This window comes from Rhea americana, unplaced genomic scaffold, assembly GCF_003343005.1.
Source record: "Rhea americana isolate MKP2758 unplaced genomic scaffold, rheAme1 scaffold_3, whole genome shotgun sequence".
Taxonomy (NCBI): domain Eukaryota; kingdom Metazoa; phylum Chordata; class Aves; order Rheiformes; family Rheidae; genus Rhea; species Rhea americana.
The window spans coordinates 1,594,818-1,622,052 of record NW_028186423.1 but is presented as its reverse complement, the minus strand read 5'-3'; the positions used below and the strand labels follow the sequence as shown (position 1 = coordinate 1,622,052).

Sequence of the window (27,235 nt, the reverse complement as noted above, 5' to 3'; positions counted from 1 at the left end):
TTAATAACTTGACCTATCAAAGTGTATAGTGGATGCAGGTAGTTTGAATTGATACAGGCAAAGAGGAGGTATCAGAGATACCGATTTAAATGTGTATATAGAGGGACCTTTCTGTAAGTTAAAACTAGTATAGCTGAGTTTTAATCTAATGAATAATAAGAGTCTTATTCATAAGAATACTCTGTAGTGTAAATGTTGATTTTAGACTAAAGCATCAGATTCTTGCTTCCTCCTTAAACTTTCTAATGCATTTATTTTTATTACCTCACTTAAACAACTTTAATATTCAGTTAAAATTAAAAACAGCCAACAGTTGTTTTGTGGGTTTGAAGTACTCCTACTTACTGAGTTTTGAATATGCAGAATTATGGAGTGCAATAGCATGCATTTAACTGCTTATTTCTTGCATGGTCTAACTTAGCAGCAAACCAATGTGATTTAACTGGCTGCAGTTGGTATGAAATGTAGGTGTGGCCTGTCAGTAAGAAGCAGCGCAGTCAGTTATTGGAGTCCAGAAGGGAAGAACAGTTGCTTGTTTTTCTGTTGGTCAGTGATAATCCCAGTGGCTAGCTTCAACACACAAATACAAATGTTCAGATAAAGAAGATTGTTTTTCAGAAATGCTGAACATCCCCAGATTGTGTTGGGCAGCACTACATGGGATAACTTCAAGTAGCACTTGTAACACACAAGTAAAAGTCTTTGAAAAATAAAGCTTCTTTTTAAGTAACTATGTATAACTGAGCCCAATTATGTGCACCTAGTTTTATAAAATTTACTCCAAACCATCACTGGTGTTTTTTTATGCAATTCACAGTTCTTTAGAACTTTTTTCATCCTTTAACTGGATTGTTTTTAGGGGAAATGTTACTGAAGTTGGGAAGACTAAAAGAAGCTGGCCAAGTATACAAGGAGTTAATCGAGCGCAATGCAGAAAACTGGTATTACTATGAAGGCTTGGAAAAGGCCCTACAACCTAGTAAGTTATGATACGCTGATACATTGAAAATATGTATGATACACAAATAAACTTTCCTCTGTTGTTGATATAGCATTAAGTTTTAGACTGAAGAAGCTTTTCTCAGCAAAAAATTCTATTCCTTCTGATTTTGAATAGGATGGTCCTGTTTATCTGTTTTAAAATTTTTTCATTAAAAACAGATACGGACATTTGAATACCAATAGCAAGTCTTTCTACAGAAGTTGGAGTTAAATGTGTTGTTCGTTAATGTGCTTACTCAAAGAGCCTTTCGTTGATGTGCATGAATATGGAAATCAAATTGTAATTTATTGCTCTTTGTGTTGTAATTGATAAAGTTGTGGAACATGCTTATAGTTGGAGTTGTCATTTTGAGATGTGTAATACCTCTGTATGGGCGTGTAGAGAAATACTGAAAAAACACCTATTTCAACCTTTTAAAGATAATTAATTTTATTAGAAGCTAGATATCCTTTGGAGGGAAAGGTGATAAACGTGATATATTTTTTTCCCCCTCAAAGCTAGCTTTTGTTATTACCACTCTAGCCTTCCAGAAAAATAGCTAATTACTTTAAAAAATATTACAGTATTGCAGCAATATGCTATAATAAATACACTGCAACAGTAAGTTTTGCAAGGTTTCATCTGTATCAGTCCATGCATTAGAATTATTTCCTTATATTTTGTAGCTCACTAATTAGAGGTGGTTTTTACTGGAGTAATTCTGATGACATCATAAATCATAAGCCCACTCAAATATATATTACATTTTTCAACCAACTTCATTTTAGAAAGTTTTAGTCTGGATTTAGTAAGACCATAAAACATGGCTTGTGATTGGAAGATACTACATTTCTTACAGTCGTACAAAGACCAGTCTTGCCCTTTGACAGTGTTTTTTTTCTAGTGTATCTGTAGAGTTGAAGATCATGATTATTATCTCAGAAAATAAGTTACCCAAGTATTTGATCCAGTTGAAATACTGAATGTGTTGACATGTAAATGCGTGCTTCTTAACAAAGAACTCATGCAGTATTATTTTTGTTTGACGTTAAAATCCTGATTAAAACTGTACTGATCTATAAAACTAATAATGCTACTTTATTTTTTAGGTGTTCTTAGGACTATTTCCTCCCCCATGGTAAGTTCTGGAGCTCCAACTTGTGACTTCAATTAGGATTTTTTTTTATATGCTTTAGTTACAATCCTAACATTATTTTAATATATGACTTAGAATTGCACATCTCTTGGAGACACTGGGTAACATATCCCCCCTCCCCCAACATCAGAGCTCAGTGACAAAATTAAGTTCTTTTCCCTTTGAAAAGAAACCAGTTATATTTATTAAACATATGTTGTGCTGTAATCTTGATCTGAACATTCAGTTGTATTTAAATTGCTTGACGAGTTTAAAAATCTGTAAGCAAAATGGATTTTAATTATACGAACGTGGCATTTCCAAAGCAACAGATTAGTTTTATTCAAGTTCTAACCACATTGGAGCTCCAAAGCATATTATGGGGGAAAGGGGAGGAGTGGGAAGAAATCTTAACAAAAGGGAAGATTCTTAAACATTGGTTAGTTCTGGTGCTGAGTGCTTATCCTGGCAGTGTTGTGCCACATTTTTGATGCCAGCAAAGGCAATGAAGGCATGCTTGTATAGTATGCCCTTTGTAGACCTATGATTTAGAAATACGGTGTATTTCTCTAAATGCTTTAAGTATTTGTCTGAAACAGATGTTTAGTGGTAAAACAGTTAACTAAAGCTATGAATGTCAAACTACTGTATGAAATGATCCACACTGTGTATACCTGAAAGAAAATACTCTAGTACCATATATTTGAAAGTGCAAGGCAATTGTTCTGTTCACAGTGTTATATTTGTGTAGTGATTAATGCTGATTCTTGCATACTAAATGTATAGTGTATAAATGTTTACGTACACTGTTCCACACAGTAGTGTTTGTGATTAAATGAACAAATTAGCTTGAAGTGTTTAAATGGTTTCAAGTCCAAATTATATACAAATTTAAATTGATTCTTGATACTTCAGAACCTTTAGGAGAACATACTTTTATTGCTGTTGTTACTTATATCTATTATATTTACTGATATTAGGCACTTTAGAAGAGAGGCTTCAAATTTATGAAGATGTTAGTAAAAGGCATCCCAGAGCAGTTTCACCTAGAAGATTACCTTTAAACTTTGTTTCAGGTAACAAGTTGCATATCTGTTCCATAATACTACTAGCTTTTTGCTTGTTTTTGTTAAGTTTTTTGTCAGGATGTTGAATATACATTTAATACCTATTTGCACATGCACACAAATGACATGTATGCATTTGTCTTGGAATTGACAGCAATGTATTTAAGTATTTCAGGATTTAGAGCAAGAATTCATACACTCTATTGTGATGGTACCAAGCATTTAATGTTATTTTTATTGGTAAAACTGCAGTTCAGAACTGTTTAGATTTTTAAGAACTCTTATGCATAAATTCTCTGCTCTTGTGCGTCATGCAAGTTAATGGTCATCAGCTAGAAGTGTAGTAAGCTATTGTATTAGAGGAATAGATTTATGTATCCTAGCTTATTTGTAAATTGTAATAATCTTCAGTGGTCATTTTAGAGGGGAAAAAGTCAGTTGGTCTTGATTCTGCAGTATAGATTGCTTGTAAAATGTAGAAGTCCGCTAGAAGACTAATTATAGTCTAGTTACCATACAGACTACTTTGTACTTTTTGACTTAAAACCTGTTTACTTAAAATTACATACTCTGGAGGTGAAACAAAGTCTTTTGTTTGAGGAGCCCATGCTGAAGTTTATAGACTCTGAAACCAGTTCTCAAAGATGTGTATAACTATCCCAAGAGCACAGGTCTGGTGAAGTTCCTAACAGTTGTTGTAATGGTGATATACCAGAAAACACCAAAGCAATTTCATGAAACTGAGTATCATATTGATGTGCAGTGTTTTCTTACAGAACAATGCAAATGTAAATTTACAATGTCAACTAACTTTGTGTTTATAATTTAGTAAGAGTAGGAAGAAAGTTAGGTCTGCAGTGTTTTGTAGCATTAATTGTTTTATTTTATCATCATTTATTCTATAGCTAACTTTTTTCAGAGGCTGTGTCCTTCTAGAAGTTGTGTGAAACCACAGTACACAAATATCCTCAGTTTTGGAGGAAACCTTTTAAAAATATACCCCAGAAACCCCAGAAAGCTATGCTTTTCCAGAATGAAAGGAAAGAAATTAAATGAAATAGTTAATCCCGTAAAAACATAGTATAGGAGTATAGTATACACCTGTGGAATATAGCTATATATACACTGTGACTCCAACTGAAAAAATTTGGAAAGTAGTATAAGGTACACATATCCAGAAATATCCACCTGAAAACTAAGTTCAGTTGTAAATTCCAAATATCCCCCCTCAGGCTTTTGATTTCTTGAGTTTAATTTTTAGTTTGACTCACTTTGAAGCATCGCATGTGTTGTTGCTTTAAATAGTACACCACAGAACTGTCTTATTTTCTTGTGTTGCTCAGGAGTCTAAGTGTGCATACATCTTTTCTTGTGTACAGTCACAAAATTGTAATTGCCTCATAAGAGAATCAGCCACAAAGTTAACACATCTTTCTTAAATCCTGGCTATTTTAGTTTCTTTGAAAATACAAAAGCAGAATTTTAAGGGGGTTCAGCTAGATTTGAAAAGCTACATGACAAGTAATTGTTTTTCTTCTGGAATACAATATTATGAAAATTAAGTATACTAATACAGCAAACAAGGAAATAGCCTGCAAAATGCTCTTCCATAATTCTGTTGATAGGGTGTTTTGTCACTGATGTTTATTTCACTGTGAATGTGTTACCTTGGGTTACTTTAACTATCCAGTTTCATAGCTAGTGTTCATTTAAATGAAAGTATGTTTAGTAATAATAGTTATTCCAAACTACAGTAGCAGTATTCTAAATACAAGCGAAATAATTCATGGTTGATTCAGAGTCCAGAAAAATTTCCTAGTAGATTACCTTTTGCAATGTTTCATGACAGATAAGAATATCTCTGAATTAAAATGTATGTTTCTGTTAATCTATTAAGCTTATATCAGTCATGATTATATAGGACTATTTTTGGGCTTGTGGAAAATCTTCTGTTAGGTCTGTTTCCCAAATGACTCATCATCATGTTTATAAATACAGCAGATCATAAATTTTGTTGGCAAAACAGTTAATGAGAATCTGATAAGGTATAGAAACAAACTTTTTTGCAGAAATGTATTTGCAGGTTTCAAGAAAATTGAATTTTTGGTTAAATGAGATTGCTGTACCAGAGTGATCAATGACTGGCTGCTTGCAGCTGTCATCTCTTGGTTCAGAATTGACTTAAAACATTTTGAACTGCAGCCTGTCATTAAAAGGGTAATCCTGCTCCACTCCAGCATGCTGCAGTTGATACAGATCAGCTTTTTGATCCAGCTGAAAATCAACTTTTTGGAGAAAGTGTGATAGCAGATTTCACCCTACCCCACGCCCTGTTCGACCAAGGAGGCCGGGGAGGGGGGGCAATCCTGTTAGAGAGGTGGACAGTTCATTTCATCCATCCTTCTTCCTCAAAGCAGGATAAGTTATATCTGCACTATTCCTAATAGAAATTTGTCTAACTTAACCATAAAGACTTCCACTGGTGGAGCTTTTACGAGATCTCCAACCTAATCCATTCTAGTGCTTAGTTACTCTTACAATTAGAATTTTTCCCAGTGTTTGTTTAAACACTGTGCTACATTCTGTGTGGCCAGCAGTTAATGTTTTTGCTTTTTAGCAAATAGGTATTACCTGTTCAAAGACTGTTGTCATGTCTTCCCATTGGCAGTTTTGTAAACACAAGCAACTTAAGCATTTTACTCTGACTTCTTTTTTGGGACAGTATTTGCATCTTATTCTTAAGAGGAAACATGACAACCCTTATTTGCAGTTCTTCAATTACTGTGTTATCCAGAGTTGTACACCAGTTAGTGTTTATATTCATATAACACTTGAAATCACTGACATATAACCAAATACACTTTTGTTTCTAGGTGAAAAATTTAGAGAACTAATGGATAAGTTCCTGAGGGTTAACTTCAGTAAAGGCTGTCCACCCTTGTTTACCACTTTGAAATCTTTATATTACAATCCAGAAAAGGTAAAATTTAGTATTTATTTGATTTTAATAAGGTCTTTGTATTTAATTTCCAATAATTATCCAAAAGTGTTTATATACATTTCCCTGTAACTTACCAGTAACTGTAGCTGAACACTTTTCTGATTAGTGTGCTGTTTTGTCATACCTAATTCATCACATGTTGATGTTTGGTCTGTGTGAAACATGCATTTTCATAGGCACTTTATAACATCACGGTGCTTAAAATCTGATTATTGAAGAATGCACTGAAATTTTTAGATAATTAGTAGTTTTACTTTTGTGTATTTTGAGTGCTAATGTGCCAGAATTCTTTCAGCTTATGGTTTATGATGTCACCAGAAATCATGATACTTTATCACATGGATTACTGATGTTCTACATATGTTTCTGAATTGCGTGAATACATTTTCATTTACCACACAGATTTGTTTCATATTTCAGTCTCGAGCTAAAATTTATTTAAGATTAAATTTATGCTCTTCTAAATTCTTACTGTGTTGGAACACTTTTGTCACACCAGAGCTGTTACTTCAGATTTAGTTCTTTGTTTCAAGATGCCAATAAGGTATAGTAACAACTAATTAACAAACTCAAGCATGCTACTGAAATGTATAGGAAATAGAATACATCTCAGTCTATTCAGATGTTGCTATTTTTGCTACAAACAGTATTGTTTTCTTGATCCACTCATGACTAGTTAAGAGTCCTTTGTGTAACCAGAAAAAAAACTCTTAAGTATGTGATTTAACTTGTTCTTTAAAACCACCAATGAGTATTCCTCTAATTGAACTAAAAATGTTCTTCATTCTAAGAGTTTCTTTTCTAGTTGTCCTAATGTAAAATTTTACATGTTTCTGTTTGGAGAATGGAATCTATACTGTATCTCCTTGACTGACATGATTTTAATAAATTTTGGTCATATAGGACAGACTTCTCCACAGTACTTATTTCTAACACATACTTTTTAATGTAAACTGCCTTGAAATTGGATTTAAGATTTTTTTTTTTAAATGATCATGAAATAAATATCTGGAGAGGAAGTGAAGTAATGAGAAAGATCTTGCTTTGATATTTGAAGTGTTAAAATCTAGATGCAAAAGATATAAATTGATCTGTCATGGGAAAAATTTTAGCATTTAATCATTTTTGACATGACTAAGTTGAGAACTAACACTACTTTGGGACACATTCATCAGGAATAGTGTTATTCTGCTGCTAGTCTTCTGTGTATTAAATTAATACCTTTTAGAGCTACTTAAACCTAAAAATTTACCAGTTACAGAATGTGGAGTCTCACACTTGCCAAATACATGTGGATTTTTGTGCAATCCTGATTTCTGCAAAAGCAGAAATTTCTTTTCTCTTTCTTCTCAAGAGAGAGTGGTCTTTGTGCTTCACTTTGGGTATTCGTGTAGCTATAACATAATAGAAGGATTTTTGAACCTTAGAGATGAGCATCAACTTCAGTTTGGGACAATGAATTCTGAACAATGACAGTTCTGAAGTTTGGGGAGTGAGAGGCAGAAAAGCGYGCAAAATGCAAACTAATGCTTGCTACACCTCTCACGATTGTTATTCTTTGGTATCTGTTTAAGTTGGTATCTAATGCTACCTTTTAACATTATTGGTGTATTTTGATTAAAATTCGAAAAAAAATCGGCTGAGATTGTGTTACACCTTTTAGAAAATACCTGAGAAAATACTGAATATAGAAGATGGGGATGAACAGTTTACTACTTTGAGAAAGGACTCCAATTTGGCATACACAACTGCAGTTGCATTTTAGAGTGGTGTAGATAAGAGAATTTTATAAAAGAGTTAATATTTAAGTCTAGAAAGTTTGTTCTTTCTGGAACTCTGGGGGTGGTTCAGGATTTTCCATAAAACTTATATTTAGGGTAAAGATAAAATGCAATATTAATAGAAATTTTCTCTTTGTATGTGCTTAATAACTAATTCAGATAAAAGTAGTGCCTCGAATTTTTATATATGGGAAAGGAAAATGTAAATTATTTAATGCCTACAAAAATACAGAGAATTAGTGGCGAAAATTATAACTTTATTTCTTCAGACAGTGAAGATGAGGATTAGAACTTCTTAGTAAGTGTCTTTTCAGTAGTAAAAACACCTTTATACCTGAGTGATGTGAGAAGATGATAATGTAAAGATTAGCTGGTTATGTATTATCTCCCTCTGCATCTGGGGAAAAAAGATGATGGAGTAGAAAACAATTGTTTGCTAAACATTTGGTATCTAATTGTTCTAAGTTGGTATTTTATTCTAAATCTTTAATATAAAGAATACTGGTGCATTTAATTTAAAAATAAATTATAGTCTGTTAACATTACTGTTTCAGTTCTGAGGGAAAACTAGCTTCAGCTTCACAAGCCGCAAGCTCTAGGACTTTCCAGGATCAAAGTGAAAACTCTTTAGGAAGGTTTTTAAAACTATAGGACTTAACATGCTTAGATTCAAAATATCAAGGTTATAGTGTGGAAGCTATGCTCAGATTCTAGCACAGACATTGTTAGGATAGGAATTTAAAACATTTTCTGTGATTGTGGAAAGTTGCAGAAGTTACCTCAGAATATGAGATGGGAAGAATTAGGATTTTGTTCCGTTCAGCTGTTCTTCTGTTAGCTGATGATCAACTAGCCATGTTTTGGTATGTTAGCACTGATTTGACCAAAGGTCCTTTAAATAGTTCAGTAGTTTAAATAGTGGAGCAAGCGAGTATTCAGATCACCAAGAGGACACTGGAATAATTTTTAATTTACAAGTCTGCAAAGCATGAAGCATTACTTTTTTAGCTGCTTTCAGCTATTATTTTACATATTCTGAGAATTGTTTGACAAAATGCATCTATCTGTCTATAGATATATATTTTTTACACACTTATTACATGTTGGGTTTTAGGAGAACAGAGTGACTGATTSAAGAATTCTCCTTCAGTAGCAAGGGCAGTCAGTATGGGATTAGGAACTAAGTCATGAGTGAGCACTCAGCAGGCGGACAAAGCACAGGCTTGGGTATCATGTTTAGTATATACAATGCCAAACAACTAACTGTTACTGTAACGATAGCAGGGTTGTAGAGTAGGGGACGGGCTGGAGGATGCAGGTCAAAACCCATAGAAAACCAGGCGTTATTTTTCTGTTGGTTACAGAGCTTTTTTGCCTTTTTTTTTTTTCTTTTTTCCTTAAAGAAGGAAAATTTTTCTTGGGATGGGGGTATCTGATACACCTCAGGAGACTGTTCCAGTTCATGTACTTCAGAAGAAAGTATAAAATCCCAAAATATGTCTCAGTGTGTGCAGTACTGTCCTTCATTTGCCAGTATTCTTAAGTTTATGGTATTACTACCATAATTTTTAAGGCATTAAAGTTGCAAGAAAAATAACAAAGCTGTGTTTTCCTTTTCAAATGAATGGTTGTACCTTGCATGCCCTTGTGGTGTTTAAGCTAACAACTATGTCTAAAGACACTTACAGCATAGTTTTACAGCACCTTAAGATAGTCTGCTCTTTTCTTCTATGCAGTCTTCCTTCTCTTCACATCAGCACAAACTATCACGCAGCTGCTCACTGAGCTGCTTCAGAGGGCTAATCTGTCTGCAAACAAATCCCCCTAATTAGTTTTCAGCTGGATCATTTCTTTGAATTTTCTCACTAGGCTTATACAATGCTGTGAATGCTACACATGATAGAAATAGGATACCTGAGGTGTTGAGCAAGATGAAGGGGTCACAGCAGCTCAGGCTTTGACTGGTTTAAGCTGAGGTAAAGCCGTGGCTTTGTATATTTAATGTCAGCATCCATATCTTATACCTTGTCTGACCAGATAGTCTTGAGTTAGTTGATTGTATGTCCATATCTGTRGTCACTTAAGCGATATGGGTCATACTATTGCTCAATTTCAGTATAAGGGAAATAGAAGGCTTTGTAGAAAAGCTTTTATGCTGAGATTATTTTTATCTCAAGGAATGATAAGGTACTGCCTTTGATTTTCCCTTCCAAGTCGTAGGGGCTTTGAAACCTGCTTGTTGATGATATTGGAGTCTTGACCATATAATTTAATACAAAAAACTTCAGTAAGATGGAATGTACATGAATAAAGTGAATCTTAGGCTTATGCTTCAGGTGTCTAAATCAAGAATTCTTCTGATCATCATACTGAGATTTTAAAGTGTTATCATCATACCTAAGAAATTTTAGTTAAAGGTGTAACTTGCTGAAATAAGATCAGTTATTTAAGATGCGTGCTCAGTTAAGTGGTAAGTTTTAAGTGCTTTCAGTGGACAGTACTTAATAGTGATTTTTCTTTGGGATATAGTGTAGTTGGATGGAATTCACAAAGCTAATTAATGATTTTAGGCTTTCCACTTTCCTCCAATTTTAAAGCCTCAACAAGCTGAAAAAGCAGTATTATCTTATTTTTTAATTTTCTTTTGGAGCAGACTTACAGAATATTTTGGAGATTTAATTAGCTTTAAGTTCTTTGCTTTTCCAGAAGCTGGGGCTATAGTCAAATTTTTATTTTAGTTTGTAAATAAACAAAATAGCCTGGGCTTTTCTTTCATGCAGTTTCTGGGCTCTCATTGAATGTTTAATGTTGACTTAATTTGTCTCTGTGTAGAGATTTTTTTGAAGTATTTTTAATGCGTTTTATTCAATAAACCCAAATACTAGTAAATAAAATGCGGTGCAACCATAGGCTGGGAATAAGGAAATGTAATGGGTTTTTTTATGCTACTATTCCATTGCCCTGCTCTGAAAGGCTGATAAGAAGAATACAATGCTTGTGTGGCATTATCCTGTGCATGTGAACGTAGCTTTATTCTCTTTCCAGATCTTTAATCGAATTCTTGTTCTAACTGTTGTTTGAATTCCAGCCCTTTGAAACCTAATTGGTGATGAACAAGCTGTGCCTAAATAGAGGAGTGTGAATACAGTGTGTTGTCTTTTTGTCACTCCTAGAATAGAAAAACATATACAGATCTTTGCATAGTTCAGAGTAAAGAGTATACTGCATTCCTGTACATTCCTGCATTCAGATAATCGTTTTCAGAGTATTTGATTAAATAGGAAAGTATAATTCTTGTATACCTTAAGGATAACTTTTGACAAATTCAAAAAATTTCGCATAACTCATGCATGGCTGAAGTAATTATCTGTAGTTCCACTTTCTTAGCTGTGTCTTCTTGGTGCTTATTTTATGGACAGATGTTTTTCTAAGTCATTGCATTTCAAATATCTTTCAGTTTGTGATTGTTTTAGTCTCTAGAATAGAGTTCTTTGGTAAAGGTGTTTTCAGCAGCCACGGAATGACATTCAGCTCCACATTCAGGCATATATATTCAGCTCAGTGGATACAGAGAACGGTTCAGCTCACCTTAAAGTAGGTTTTTACATATGATCAATTGAATGGCTGGCTAGACTCCTTCTGCTCTGCTTGGGAGGTTTCTTGTGACTGTAGAGAGAGCACAGTCATCTACATTATAGTCACCTAAGGGCTGACGTCCCAACCCCAAGGTGTCTGCAGTGTCTCATCTGTTTCACTGGTGTGTTTTGGAACTGCTTATCCTTGTTCCCAAAGTAGTTATTAATATAGGTATGTTTAATGCAGTCATCTTAGCTCTCTGTGGAGCTCTAACAGTGAGCAAGCTATAGCAGTTGCTTCTGGAAACAGTTTAGGCTGTCCTTCCAAAAAACTCAAAACTAAGTAACTGAAGTGCTGATAGGGGCAGAGGGCCACTTCTTCAGTTGTCTGTTTGCATGTTAATTGAACAGCAGTATGGAATACAACTAGTTCTTTATTACTTTACCAAAGAATGAGGTTTCTTAGATTAATTTGAAAGATTCTTAATCTTTTCTCACACTTCAAATGATCTGAAATATTAGTTCTATTTTGATGAAGTCACACTAGGCACTGTAAGTTGAAAAGACATCATAGTACAATAATGTAAAGGTATTTTTGTGTGATAAGAATCTTAAGATAATTGCTAGAAGAGGCTTTGTTCAAGTAAACAAACACATGGGGATTCAAAGTCCATTCAATAAAGAGATTTCCTATAGACTTCTTGCTTCTTGGCATTCCTAAAGCTCTTTGTTTTTGAAGTAAACTTTAACAGCTTTTTTTCTTCGTAAATACTACTGTTCTCTACCAGGACTTGTATACTTTGTATTAATTTCAAGCAAGTAATTTGGCTTCCCTAAAATTCTAGAGCACAAAAAAAAAATCTTCTTTGTTGACTTTATGCTCAATTTTTGGTGTGTAGAGATTTATATTTGGCTATACAAYAGGGTTGAAAAGGAAGCAGTTAAAGATTTGCTAAATAATTGAAACTTTGGACTTTTGAGAAGGTAACAGATGGTGAAACTTGGGATAAGCTGATTAGCAGGATATTTCGTTATCTACAATCAGCAATATTGTAACCTTTTTGGTCTGAGTTATTAACCCACAAGAYTTATGAGATAATCATAAGTGTGTGTTCACATGTGTGCTTCAGAGACACTTAAGGCAGATTTTGAAAGAACTCTGGAAACTAGTTGAAAACAAATTTGAGTGTTAAGATTCCTTTGCTGTAAATTACTGTACACGCTGCTTTAGCAAAGATCCGACTGCAGATTCTGTTGTCCTAGACTGCTTGTATAGCAGTGATCTGATGCTTCCTAATTCTAGAAGTCAATTATCCAATAAATTATTTCATTCTTCAAGTTCCTATTAGTAAGAATTGTAATTTAATTTGGGTTTGCGGTGTTCTCTTAGTCTGATAAGCAGCTTGTTTTCCTTCCTTTTCATCAAGTTACTAGACTGAAGGAGATGTAAACAGAAGTAGAGACTGAGAGCCAARCAAGAAGGAGCTTGAGGGAATGGAGCTAGCAGTTGCCTTTTGTCCAGAAACTGCACTGCATATATTGTGCTGTGGATAGAGCTTTTGATGATTAAAACACTATTTTATTAAAAAAAAAAAAAAAGCTATTAAGTATCTTGAATTCACTCTATACTGTGTGGTTGCACAAAATCACATAGTACTGAAATGCAAAATATAAGAGACTTTAAATAGAAGTGCTGGACAAAAGCAAACTGAAAAGGAGATTTTTATTATCAGTTAAATTTTCTACAATTAATATTGGCAATTAATTTCCTTGTAATGAGAATATAAATAATGCAGAGTAAGGATATGTCAGGTAAACAGTTCAAAATTTTTTTYAGATGGTAGTTATTGCTTTGCTCCCCACTTACGATTATTAATAGTATGCACTAATAGATTCTCAATTTGCTGTAGTGGTTCACAGCCTTATTCTGTGCCTTTGTATCTGAATGAAAGATGAATTAGAAGGCAACAGACTGTCAAACTGAGTCTAAGGTATTTTCTGGAATTTCTTATTCAAAACAAATTTCTAATACTAAATAGTGTTCAGTCATATATTGCTGCTGCTTGGTTATAGATCACCCTTTCCCTATAACTTGTTAGAAAAATCATGAAACTCCTTTTTGTTTAATGAAATGCTATCTTGATGGCTTTGCTCTTATTTAGAAGAACTGTAATTTATGGTCAGCACTATATTCTTTTCAGGTGATTGTTAAAGTAGCTGTTGTGTGTTGTGAAGAAAATAGCCAAGTCCTAATTTTGCTCATTGTATAGTAGCAGCTACAAAATGCTGTAACTATAGTTTGAGGCTTTTAAAATGTGTAATATGAGATTCTTAGTCATGTTGTGGTATTATAGGATGAGTGTGGTTACATAAAAGGCAGAGAGCTCACAAATATAAAAATACTGTACYATGCCCTACAGAGTGGGAGGCAAGAAAGGAAATGGCTGGTCTGAAAGAGAACTGAGACCTTTCTGTGCCAATCCTTAGTGTTAARGAACAGACCTGCATTCTGAGCTCAATATTTATTTTTCTCAGAAATGATTTTGTTACATTTTGTAGAGACAGTATGTTTAACTTTACAGTTGTTGTTCTTGGTGTGTCAATTGGCTAATTCTTTGGTGCTAAGATAGCAAGCAGACTCTTCACAATATCACATAAAGGAACTCTTCATGTGGAAATAAATGCACTGAAATAGTTGTTATACATAGCAAAAGGGTCACAAGTGTAACGCAAGCCCCCAGTACTTACAGAGAAAATTAAGTTCACACGTTTTCATGGATAAGTTATGCCAGTTGTGYGTGTTACATTGAGCTGGTAACAGTTTCATTAGTGTGTAAAATGATGTGTGGTTTTACTAAAGTCTGACTAAAAGAGAAAAACGTTCTTAAGTTCCTGTATGGTATATCTTTTAGGAGTCATTCAGGAACAGAATGGTTTGCTCTTTTTTGTCATGAATAGAAAATTCAGTCTTCAGAAAAAACACACTCATGTCTTGAAAATTTGTTTAATGTAGGTGATTAATAGTATTYTACATTTAATGTATGACCCCTAAATTGAGGGGAAAAAATGAGATAGGGAAAATACCAATATGGTCTTTGAGTGTTTCTGMAACTTGCTTAATGTTGTTTCATATAGTAACAAATCCTACCAGCAACATCCTATTCTTTTCTTCAATGAGATTTGATTTACTGTAGCTTTTAGAACATGGAACTATTATCATCTATATTCCACTGAGAATGCATTACATAGATTCCACAGTAAACGTGTCTGATCTGAGTTCAGTCATTTTCTGAACACCAGCCTGTGCCTTTTTGTGCAGTTCTTCTGTTTTTTTATGCTCTTATAACACTCTTGGTTATTGTTCAGGATACCAAAATGGAACCATATGACTGTCTTACTATTTTTAACTCTTGAGTTCATTCCATGTTAGCTTGTTTCTTGGGACTTCTTATCCCCCCCCCCCATGTTAAATTTATTTTGATGTTTTCTCAAATAATGGAAAAGATCTGGGGAACCTAGTAAGGGAACACACTTTGTTCTAAGCACCATTGTAGGGAACACTAAATCCGTGGTTTAAACTGTACCCTTCATGCATTGATTCTATGCCTTTAATTGGCAGGTACAGCAGATGCCTAGCCCTCCTGGGAGGAGGACATGTCCCTAGCAGGTACTTAGCTTGCTTTTTCTTCTCAACCTGCATTTGTAACTTAATGGATATGAGACTTGTTTTATACTTCATTGATTATATGAAAGTTTTTCTCAGTCTTTAAAATAGAAAGAATTCATCAAATTGGGATTAAGGAAGCTTTACAGAGTGGATATTCCAGTTTAATCCCTGTTGCCCTAGTAAGAGTTTTAGCAGCAAGAAAAGATCATCCAGCAATGGTCAAAATCACCAGTACTTGTGTTAAAAACTGAAACACTGAGCCCCCAGTCCCATGACTTTTTTCCTCACAGGTTCAGAAAGAGCTATGACACTATCAACTTTATAGTGCAGACGTAGCACAAACAGCATCCACTTTGAAGTGTGCTTAACAGTGTATCTTTATCAAGAGCAGTTTTGAATGTGGTGCAAAAAAACTCTCATGTCCTTACAATATGTTCTGTGCCACTGCCCATATGTATAAAAGCAAAGCACCAGGTGCAAGATGTTGCTTGTCTTAATGTCAGGGTCAATATTAATGTCACTAATATCCATTGGTAAACCTCTCCCACTGTTAGGCAGTTTGAATTTACGTCTTCCCCCATCCACTGATACCAAGATGAACTTTTATTCCTCTCCTAGGAATCATTTTCTGCTTTTTTCTAGTAGGACACTTCTTAGAGTCTCTTTTTGATCTAAGGCATTTGCATCTATTCTGTAACTGAGCATGGATGTAACAAAATGAGAACGGATTGCTCTACTGCGGCCTAGCTGGTGCCTTAGGTGATATCTTGATGATACTAGTGTCTGTTTTCTCACATGTCCAAGAATGGATCTCTGTTATGTATCAGGGAAGAGCAGATGATGTCAGTTGTCAATGACTTCACTGACAACTTTTATTCTTGAACAACAACAACAAAAAACCTTCCTGAGGTGTAATCAAGAGAAGTTTTAAGTATCTTTACCGATAAAACTTTTTACCATCTTTCTTTAGGAGGTTTTCATTTCAGCCTCAACGCTTGTAAATGTTTTTAAAGCCTTCTGGAAGCTGCTGATTAAAAATAGCAAGTTAGAGATACCCAGGTAGTAGAGAATGTGCAACTTCTCTGTGATTTTTGAAAACGTATGGGTATCACTTTCATTGTAGAAAACTCACGTTTTGAACTGCACACGGTTCAAAAATACATTATTTTCTGAGGGCTCTGCCCTTTGAAGGGTTTATGGTTGGGGGTACACATTATCAGTTGTCCGCACCGTGTCTTCTTCAGTTCCCATCATTGTTGAAAGAATAGCTCAGGGTTTTGAGTAGCAAGTTCTGAACATCTACAGCTTTAAATTTACACACATTTCTGTTTTTCTTAATATATTATGATATGTGTTATATGTGCAGCTGTTCCCAGAATGACTTCTGCAATAGCACTCTCTGAGAGGGCTGGGTTGAACATGTGAGAATAAGAAACACCAGCTATTTGAAACATCCTAATATGTGATTAAAAAAAAAATTACGTGGTTATGAGGGAGGTGTGTGTGTGTGTAGCGGGTTTTATACTGATGACACATTTTGAAGAGCTGCAGTTATTTCTGTGAAAAGTAGTCCTCTTTTACTTTAAGATCATCATCATTAAGACTCGTTGTTTTTGTACTGCTTTTGGATTTGTTTTTTTTCCATTTTACTTTCTCGATATTGAATGCTAGACTTCTGCATCATCTGGAAGCTAATAAGCTTAAGTACAGAAGCAACTGCATGGGATGTAAGAATTTTAATTCTGTAAATTCATAAGCATGCTATTGAGGTAGTTTTCATTTCAAATTGGATTTGTTGTTTCTATCCCTTTTAACCATGGACAAGATGATAGGAATTATAAGTGAGTAACTAAACTGAGTTAATTCTAAGCATGAGAGGTAGAAGGCTAAAATAAAAAGGGAGTTCCATTCTATACAAGGAATTTTTTTTTAACTAACAAGCTATACCTTCTTCCTCTAGAACTTTGAAACCTTACTTAAACAAAACATGACTTTAAAAATGTGGGTATTGTAGAATTTTTACTTACGGCTGGTATTTCTGTAGTAGTATAAAAAGTTTCATTTTCATTATTTGCGGAGTGTTTTGGAACAACCACTTAATGCGCAGCTATTGAGTAAGATGTTTTGAAGTGTGAATATTTTATACATGCTAAGAAGCATGGGGCATTTACAAAGAAAATGTTTCAGTACAAAGCAGTCTGTGTGCATATGAAATATTTTTATGGATGTTTTCTTGATCCTTTTCTTTGTCATGGAAGAGACTGACTGTCCAGCTACTAGTTCTTCCTTTTTTTTTTCTTTTTTTTCCCCCCTTCTGTTAAAACATGAGTATTAGCAAACTGGCCAGTCTACCTTTATTTTCTATCATGTTAAACCTTGCATTTCAAAAGCCTACTATAGAGTGCCGAAACATACCAATTTTTTCTTTATCAGGCTTCTTTTAGTTTTTAAATAACAAGCATACTTAGGCATTTAAATTATACTCATGTTGATACCTGGGTACCTAAAAGTAGTTGACACAGTAGGCATAACATACGTATTTTGTCAAGACTTAGTCTTAACCATAGTCTGTTGTTGGCATTTTCAAGAAGTAAAAATTTGTGTCTAGCAGTGCATTATTATGAGTTTTGTTGTTCATGCAAAGTTGCTGTTACGAGCAAACGTAGCTACAGCTCTTGGCAGAATGGTTTTGCTGGAAGCTAGTAAGCCTAAGTGTAGAAGCAACTACATGGGGTGCAAGAATTACCACATTCTGTAAACTGCTATTCAGATGTATTAGAAATAACAATGAACACACTTATTTGTGATATTCTTCACAAGGAAAAGAGAGCAGTCTTGAAATGCTTGGGAAAAAAACAAACAAAAAACATTCTCTTTGTAATTGACCAGCATATGGAGATGCTCTTTGGTTTCCCGTACATGCCTGTCTCTGTATCCATGAGATTAAAATCCAAAGAGTGAAGACCTTCAATTAGTCAACATCAAGGTTTGCGTCGATTGTGTTGCAGGTGCATTGATTCCATTGAAGCTCGACATTAGCGCACATGTGTCCTATTTCTGAGTAACTTAAAACATGGAGACTGTGAGGAAATACTGGATGAGAAAGAATGTCTGGCTGGAAGAAACATCAGAAACATCAGTCTCAAAAAAAGGTGTAAGACTGTCTACACAGGAAGGTAGGCTGTCTCCCCTGAAGACCTTTCTTTACCTCTTATAAGAAAGATGGCATTTTCTTTCCTTGATGTGGAAAGCTAAAGGATACAAAGGACGTTGCTACTGTTTTTGTAGTTAGATGTGACCTGCAAACTACTGGTGGATTATATAAAGAAGTGAAAAACACCTAGTTCTACTCTAATTCTTTCCACATTTTAAGATAACTCTTTAAGATCAACCAAGGAGTACAGTCTTTTCTTTTTGCTGTCTCTGTCAGTTTAGTTTTCAAGAGAAAGCATTGTTCGAGTTCAAATTCTAGGAGTGAAAGTCTGGTAAGTGGACTCATTGAGGATCTGGTTAATAGCTGGTACGTTCACATCAAAAGATAGTATCTCTGCTATAGAAGTATGTCTTAAGGAGGAGTTAGGAAATTTTAATGTAAGTGGAGGAAGGAGATGGATGAGAAACTGTTTCAGGTGGTGCCAGGATTTTACACTTCCACTCCTCTAGTGAGAATGAGTAGCGTAAACCATGGTGGTGGCTGATCATTTGTGTCTGAGTTAGCATAGAAGCCAAGAGCTGACAAACGTAGCACCTCGTTTATCAATTTATCAGAGAGGGACCTTTTTTGGGTGGAAAAATACGGTTTCTGTGGCCTACCATGTGAATAATTGCTCCAAATACCATTTTGAAGACCCACAAATATTCCTGACAGCTCTGGTCATAGTAGTTCCTACTGGTACTCTGTTGCTATGAAGTCGTTGCTTTCTTTTGTTTATATAGTCCCCAGACTTATCTAGGAGCTTTCAAAGATAATTGCTGTTGAAAACAGTTTTGCTTGTTGGCTGCACTGACGCTTTAGAGCACTGGTTAACTCTTACATGAAAACAAACTCTATTTTAGTGTCCTGAAACCTTTCAATAGAAAGCTTTCCGTACAACCTTGTGCTGCTGTTGTGAACTTACTCCTTTGTCTCAACAGTTTTATGAATGTGTCATTGAAAGGAATGTCAGCAAAATTGCAGTCAAGTGCTCTAAAATTAGAAAATATTTTTTGTCGAAGTGTGCGTTTCAGAAGGTCTCTACCTAATCAGATGAATACTTCTTACTTGATTTCTTTCATTAATAACTCTGTGGATGAAACTATTCTTTGTATCTTTTATTTTCCAATGTAAACCTTGTGTTTGTAGTCTCATCCGAATTTTTTGTTTGTTAGTTTTTTTTTTGTGTGTGTGCTGTTCAGTGGTTCATGTCACATCTTACAGGATGCTAATCTTGATGCAGAATAATAAAGATAGGGGAAATATTGTCCACATTTCACACATTTGAAACGGATAGTAAGATGTCAAGTCCAAATTTTACTGGCATTGGTTATATAACCCAGAAGCTATAGTTTCAGAATTGTCGACGTTCAGTAGCTTTCATTGACCTCAGATGATATGAAATGCTCAGTACTCTACAAAATCTGGTTCTAGATGTTTTACAACAATATGAAAATGAATGTAAAGTCTGTTTTGTGGGTGCCGGTAACTTCATTGCATTTCCTTCTCTTCTTCATTCACTGTCTGGTGTGTAGTGTATGTGGCAAGGCCTCTTTAGTAAAAAATATACCATAATTAAACATTTTACATAATATTGCTGAAGAGTTTGATTTCCAACACTGAGTGGCTCCTTGATTTGTACCTTACAACCTGTTGCCTTTAGTGTAAATCAGAGACATCACTGACATTAGAACAGAACCTCCTTTAGCCAGCTGGTTGTCTCTGGCTTTGAAGCATTGTTTTTCCTTCCTTACTACTCTCATTGGTAAAATGACAGATACTTTTTCTTGATACATATCAAAATTATTTGCAGTTTGCTATTGAGTGTTGATTAATTTAGGGTAGGCTGGAGTGAATTGAAGATAAGTAAATCCTTAGGCTTTCACATAGCGTGCTCTCCTAGCACGACTTTACAATTTCTAATTATAGGAATCTGTTTCATAAGGCTCTGTCATCTAYGTAGTAGTGTGTCTGGGAAAGGAATATCCTATTTACAGCTTGTTTATCCATTTGAATTAATTCTAGAAGGAAGGTCTAATACATTTAAACAAGATGCAGGCCTGGCTACTTTTTTAGAGGCTTCCCTGTGAGAGTGACGGAGCACTAGCACAGGTTGCCCAGAGAGGTTGTGGAGTCTCCTTCTCTGGAGATRCTCAAGTCCTGCCTGGATGCAACCCTGTCTAACACGCTCTAGGTGACCCTGCTGGGCAGGGAGGTTGGACTAGGTGATCTCCAGAGGTCCCTTCCAACCTTACTGATTCTGTGATTCATTTTAGATACTTGGAGTTAGCAGATAGCTGCACAGTCTTCTCTGAGTTATATATACATTTCAGTATAACCTGTCATGTTGAAGTTGCATAGCTTTCTTTGAAAATGTGGTGAAAATAAGTGTTTAGAAGCATGAAAACAGAGCGGAAGCTTAATCAAGTCTATAACAGTGTTATSTGCAGTCCTTGAACTTCTGTTTTATGTATGCATCTGTATGTTTTGTATGTTTTACAGCTTGACTGCTATGGGATATTTTTTCACAAGGAAAGTAGGTCTGTGTTCTGACTGTAGTATTTCTGTCCTCTTGAATCTGTGACTCGTGCTCAAATTTTCCAAATTGTGCAACTTCTCATTGATAGTCTTAAATTGCTAATTTGTGTTTGTTTACACTTAAAAAAAAAAATAAAATAAATAATAGGTGCAAGAAACTGATTTGAAATTGATAGTCAAATTATTAATTTTTGCTAAAATTATAGTGTTTACACTTCAAAATATTCTATAGCTTTAGGCACTGCATTTGCTGCACCTATTCTGTAGTCAGTATACATTTTCTTTGAAGCATCCTTTGAATAAGGATCAGTTCTGAGGCCAGTTACACAATTTTGATACAATTTCATTATACTGATAATAGCAGTTAAACATGTGGTTGAATTTGAAACAAATTATTTCGTTACCCTAGTGATGCTTTTATTTTCTTAATGGAAAGGTGCTTGAGTTCCTCAAAAAGATTTGATCCTTATTGACACTTCCTAGCACGAAACAGCCTTATGAAAGTTAAGACCTCATCTCCAGGTCTGACTCAATCCCGCRTTTCTCCATTTCAGATGGTAGTGTGGTAGTTTCACAGTTTTTGAGATGCCTTACCGGGTGGTTAAGCTATTCAAAGAACATTACTTTTAAAATAATTTTGGGAGTTTGTTTTAATATTTAACTTACTACATTTGAAACATTCTAATTCATATCTGACTTTTGCATTTACAATATCTTTTTTTAACACGAGGCAGATCTTCTAATATTGTTCCATAACTCCAAATGATTGTGTGCATTTACACTTCAATATGTAAATGTACACATGTGCTATCTTTCCAACACAGCAGTATATTTTTTAAGGAATAATGTTCTTTCTGTGACTTAGTTGCCATTCTGCTTGAGTAGTCTGTTCTCCACAGGGCTGGTTTTCCAGTACTGATAGTTCTGTCCTCCAAGAATAACTCCCATGTGCAAAGCCTGTTATGTACAGGACAAAATAATTTGCAGTGTAGACACTCAAGACAAAAAATGGTTAGTGTAGTCGCACATGACTGAAGTGTTGCATGGTTCAGTCTAAATTGCAAAACAATTGCAATGTGTATAATAAACTGGAAAATTTGTATTACACTTGTATATACGTCCTGAAAAAAAGTTGTCTTAGAGCAAGTGTGCAATATACATGGAGTTCACCGTGTTACAAGTTGTTTTGAATGAGGATTACAAACTAAAAGTCATTTAGATAAATGGAGGATTTTTTTTTCTTCTGGAATTAAGTGTTTCAAATTGTCTGTACCTTCAGTGGTGTTACTGACATCAGGAAAAAGCAGCACTTGTTTTTCAGGAGCAGCTGTGCCAGTGCTAGCAACAGTGGACAGCAAAAGTAGTCTTCACTTATGCAGAGAGTTTTAGCATTATCTTGAGAGATTGCTCAGAATAAGATTTAGTATTAAGTCAAGTGTGTGCACATTATGCACACATTATTGCTGTGCAGCTGTAGTGTTTGGGAAGACATTATGTAGCTTCCTGGGAAGGATGCACAGAAGACACCTCCAAACCTAATTTAAGGAAAAAAAAAAAAGTGCTCTATCTTGACTTTAAATTTAAAATACTGAAGGTATCTGACTCTGTATTGGATGTGTTATGTATTTAGAAGTAATTAGTCATTAATAGAAGGATTTGGTTGTAAGAAACTAAGTGTAAAGGAAAATATAAAGAACTGATAAAGCTCCTGTATCTCGTTCTTTCTGTGAATATCTACGATAAACAGTGTTCTCAAACTTCTGTATGATGTAGATCAGCTCTAAATGCATAGATTGTTTGGAAGGCTATTTTCYTTGCCACTTGTGAAATGTGTGGACTGGTTGCTTACACGGACAGGAGTACATTTAACTTCCYAGGTTTGTGGGTGTTTTTTCCCCCGTTTCTGGCGTTTTTTGTTTTGCTTTGTTTTTAATGTGATATTGCAGAGCTCCTGTGTTGTGTGGCTAGACAGTCCTAGTAGCTCTCTAGTGAAATCCTGACAATACACTTTGAGGAATGCTGGAGTTGATCACCAGCCAAGATACACCATTGGATTAGAGTTACAGAAAAGTAAATAGTAACAATCTTTCATGGGCTGGGCCAAGATGATAAGTTGCAAGTTGACTGAGGTGTTTCTGCAGTCTTGAAGATGACAGGAGATTAGCTCTCCACTGAAAGCTGGTGAGGGATTTTTGGGCAGGTGCTTAGCAGGTTAGATCCAGAAATGCATCTGACTGAAAACTCATTGACATTTCGTGGCTGTTAACCCTTATACCCTTATAACACTTAGATAGCAGAAGTGAGTATTTGTGGCCAGTTGATTACTTTATAAGTCAAGCTGTTTCTGTATTTTAACGTTTAGTTTCAAAACAACATTTTCTTTGTGTTATACAAAATAAACAGCAAAACTGATCTTAGAGGAAAAAATTGGAGTCTATATGTCTAAGATTTGTAGGAAAACTGAGGAGGTTTGTATTAAAGAGGGGGATAATTTATTCTTTGTTATCCAATTTCTGCTCTCACAGTGTGAGATTATAAAAATCTTTTAGTTGATCATCATTTTTATTGTACTCAGTGTTAGCTATTTGCAAAATATAAGCTAGGGAAATTTTCTCTATAGGAGGGTGAATAGTCTTTTACAGTGGGAGTAATTTACCTAAATAATCTCTCTATGGGCTAATTTCATTGGTTCTCACCTTACCTGGTGGCACTGAACTCTATCAGYTATACAATAAGCTCTGGAGCAGAAGCTTTTCAAGTGATGCTAAGGAAACATGTTGCATTAGTATGCCACTTCCTTGAATAAAATTGAAGATATTCAAAAACCTGTGTACCCTCTTTCTGCCTTCCTTTTTACACTGACAAACCTGGAATGTCATTATCTCATATTTAGAAGTAGAGATGGGGCATTTTTGAAATGATAGAGAAACATTGCTTAAAAAAAACCAAATTTACTAGGGTGAGGCTTGCTAAAGAGCTYTTTTGGTTTTTCTATGAACCATTTAAGATATCAAGAGTTAACACTGCTGAGATCTTAAATATTCTTTTAGTTTAATTTTTAGTAGTAAGCCATAAGAAATTGAATTTCTTCCTTAGGTGTTTGCTCGTATGTACCTTCCTGCATGGGTACCCTGTACGAGCTAAACACAGACCTTTTGTACAGTGCAAATGTGCCAGCTGGCTCRTGTTTGGTATGCTCTGTTCTTTGCCTCAATAAAAAGCACATCTCAATTCATGCCAATCACCTCTTGGCTCTAAATGGAACYGCTTATTGTCTGCGTTAGGCTGTAGTGAAACCTTCTTTCTAATCTGTAGTTGCTGGTTTCTTATTTTTTTCCTAGTTTGAATATGTGATTTTTTTTTTTTGAGTTAGTTGGCAGTTTCTTTACTTGAAATTTCCCTCTCCTCAGTCTTTTTACCCAGAAAATTAGTGGTATTTCATTCCAGGGGAATGAACCTATGTAGTAAGGCTGTACTAGATGTGATACAATAATAAAATGTRTGCCCCTGTTGCCTCAAAAAATCTCCATTCATAAGTATCTTTCAGAACTGAAGGTTCAGATCTAAGACGCTGTATTAGTAAGGACGGAGGCTCCACGTTGCAGTGTTGTGTCTTGGACAAGAGCCTAACCGGCTCCGAAAGGAGGATCCTCGAGTGCAGTGCCCCCGAGGAGCCTTAGCGAGGGGGTCCGGGTTCCTTGCCAACTGTATGCCCATGCCYTTACCTTTAAAGGGAGGCTGTGAAGGCATCTCTGTGGGCAGAGGGAGTTTTGAAAGAGAAACCACGAGGAAATAACTATTTTGGAAGGTGGTCTTGCTTGTACCATTATTGTATCAGAGGTTTTTTTTTTGTTTTTTTTTTGTTTTGTTTTGTTTTTAGCTGTACAGTGTTTCTGAGGAAGCTGCTGTTTAAAATGGCACTGAGAGGAAGCTCAGTACCAATTCTTAATGTAATTTCCCTTCRTTATCTTGAGGGATCAACTCCTGCAGCTTTCAGCTTTATAGAATTGACTGGTTTTGTGTGTGTGTGCATGCATGTCTTACCTTTGAACCTAGTTCATAGGTACCCTGCAGGGGCCATTGATATTGGTATTGCTGTTTGAGCACCTTCTTTGTTTCTTAGATAATGTGTTAGGGCTCCAACTATTGTCATAACGCTTTATGGACAGTTTTTATATTTTAATCAATTTCCCAAAAGGAATTTAAAGTGTTCCTTCAGGGTGTGCACTAAATACTTGCTTCTCTCCGTGAAAGCTATTCCTGGTAATTTGGTCACAGGGATTCTATCTGGTAATGCCAACTTTTTTTTTTTCTCCTTCCCTCTGGCCCAGGGCAAATGCCTACTACTGCCTACTACTGTTGAAAGACTTGATAGCTGTCATTCAACTTGCTTATCCAGTCTATATCTATCCATCTTTTCCAGAACACGATGAATCTTCTRAAGTTCTATTACAGTAGTTTTCTTTTGTGAATTCTATAACTAAGCAAGTTGCAAACAGTTCTTAGATCATTTGGTAAATGCGACTGTTTCAAATTCCCTCATAGATATTATCAATGGATTTTTTTTAAAAAAAATCTGGTCAACATCTCTTCTGCTCTGCTGGGAAAGTGATGTCTCAAACTCCAGCTCTGCCTCTTTTTTCTGAATAAGAAATGTTCTTACTCAGGGAACCAGAAAGTTTTGTTCAAGTGCCACCAGCTTTTACTGTGCTGGTGGTGGGAATTACTGTCAAAGTTGAACTRTACTTTGAGATGGAAACAAAGGGATTAATTTATTTAGCTTTGAGACATTTATTTGCTACCCTTTAAGATGAATTTTTTAGGTCTCCGGGAGTCGTCTTCAAATAAGTAGTCATCTAATTCAAGAGAAATTTGCTTTGTTGATGAAAAAAGAGAATTGCTTCATGGGCTAGAGTAAGCAGTAGTAGTGCTATTCAAATCTGTAGGGGTAGGTAAAATACAGATTTCTGTACTGGGAACACAAATACATGTGGTTTTCATTTAACTATTTTTAAAGCAAATGTTGCAGAAAAGGTCTAAATTTTGTATAGTATTTCACAAGTCATAATGTTCAYGGTGGAGAAGTTTTTTTCTTTTTTAATGTAAGTTACTGGATATGGTACAGAACTGTGAATAGCTATTCTTTAACAAATTACATTTTTAAAAAATGATAGCATGCAAAATATTTAAATAGATTCCAGTATGCATGGTTGAGGCTTTTTGTAATGAAACAGTCAAAGTGGTTTTCTGAAGTGTCRTTTTCTTACTGTGCTTTAATACCTGTAAGTGATCCACTTGATGTGTGATGTTTATGGGCCATTTTAGTGATTAAAATGTCATGCAACACACTTAGCACACAGGAGCAAGTTTATATTACATCTCCGTTTTCACTCTTCCACACTGTTTTGTCTGCTCTTTTTCTGCTGGTGATGTTCAAAGCATGTCTCATTTGTGCAGATATGTATGATCTTTGTATTAGTAAAGTCCTCTCCTGTAGTAACAATGATTTTTTTCTAATAAAATGAAGCATGTCTTTCAAAAAAAATTTCTGGGACTCACTTGAAGATTCAACACTAATACATAACTAAAACAGATACAAATTTTCTTAACACAGAAAGACCTTTCTATCTGTACCTACAGATCAGGAGCATATTTTGTTTAGACATTTTTATGGATGCACCTTGAAACCTTTACATCTCAGAAGTATTGAAATTTTCTTTCTGGTGGTTTGCCTTTGAAAACAGTGTGGGTAAGACTCTAATCATACCCTAGGAATTTAGAAGGCAGTGGCTCAAGTCTGTGCCTAATGTTAAATAGGCTTATTGCTCCAGAAAGTGACTACAGTATATTTTAATCTTTGTGCAATAGAAACACTAATAATTTCTTACTGATTTACAATTGCCATACAATTACAGTAACTGAAAAAAAATACTTAAATTTAGTGATTAAGCTTGCTAATTTATCAGTCACTTTTTTTTTTTTTTTTTTTTTTTTTCAGGAATAGGCCATTAAATGTAGTAGCTTAATTCTGGCCACTATATAGTATGCTGCAAACCTCTTGTTTTATTGCTATTGAGAATTATATTCAATTCCTTTCCTTACAGTTGTGGTTTTATTGAAGACTGAAATACAGTAGTATTCTTCGGAAGATTGTCATTGAAACAAAAGTCTGTTAAATATTTTGCCCAACCACTGTAATATTAGGGTATATACCTCAAGGATTACCCCAAGGTAGGTAATCCTGCCCCTCTACTCAGTCCTAGTAAGACAGTGTCTGGAGTACCATGTCCAGTTCT

The 27,235-nt window shown here is 35.0% G+C and overlaps 1 protein-coding gene across 6 annotated transcripts in view; it reads left to right on the top strand.

Annotated features, from left to right (window-relative positions):
• The window catches only part of NAA16 (N-alpha-acetyltransferase 16, NatA auxiliary subunit), a 69,874-nt gene that overhangs the window by 26,105 nt on the left and 16,534 nt on the right, over positions 1-27,235 (top strand). For 5 of the 6 annotated variants that reach the window (XM_085309464.1, XM_085309465.1, XM_085309466.1 and 2 more), the window contains 3 exons: positions 860-979; positions 3,098-3,193; positions 6,058-6,164. The exons of the other annotated variant lie outside the window; for it this stretch is intronic. In XM_085309464.1, coding sequence (XP_085165590.1) covers positions 860-979; positions 3,098-3,193; positions 6,058-6,164 — 323 coding nt within the window. The remainder of the gene's footprint in view (positions 1-859; positions 980-3,097; positions 3,194-6,057; positions 6,165-27,235) is intronic. 6 annotated transcript variants of the gene reach the window in all.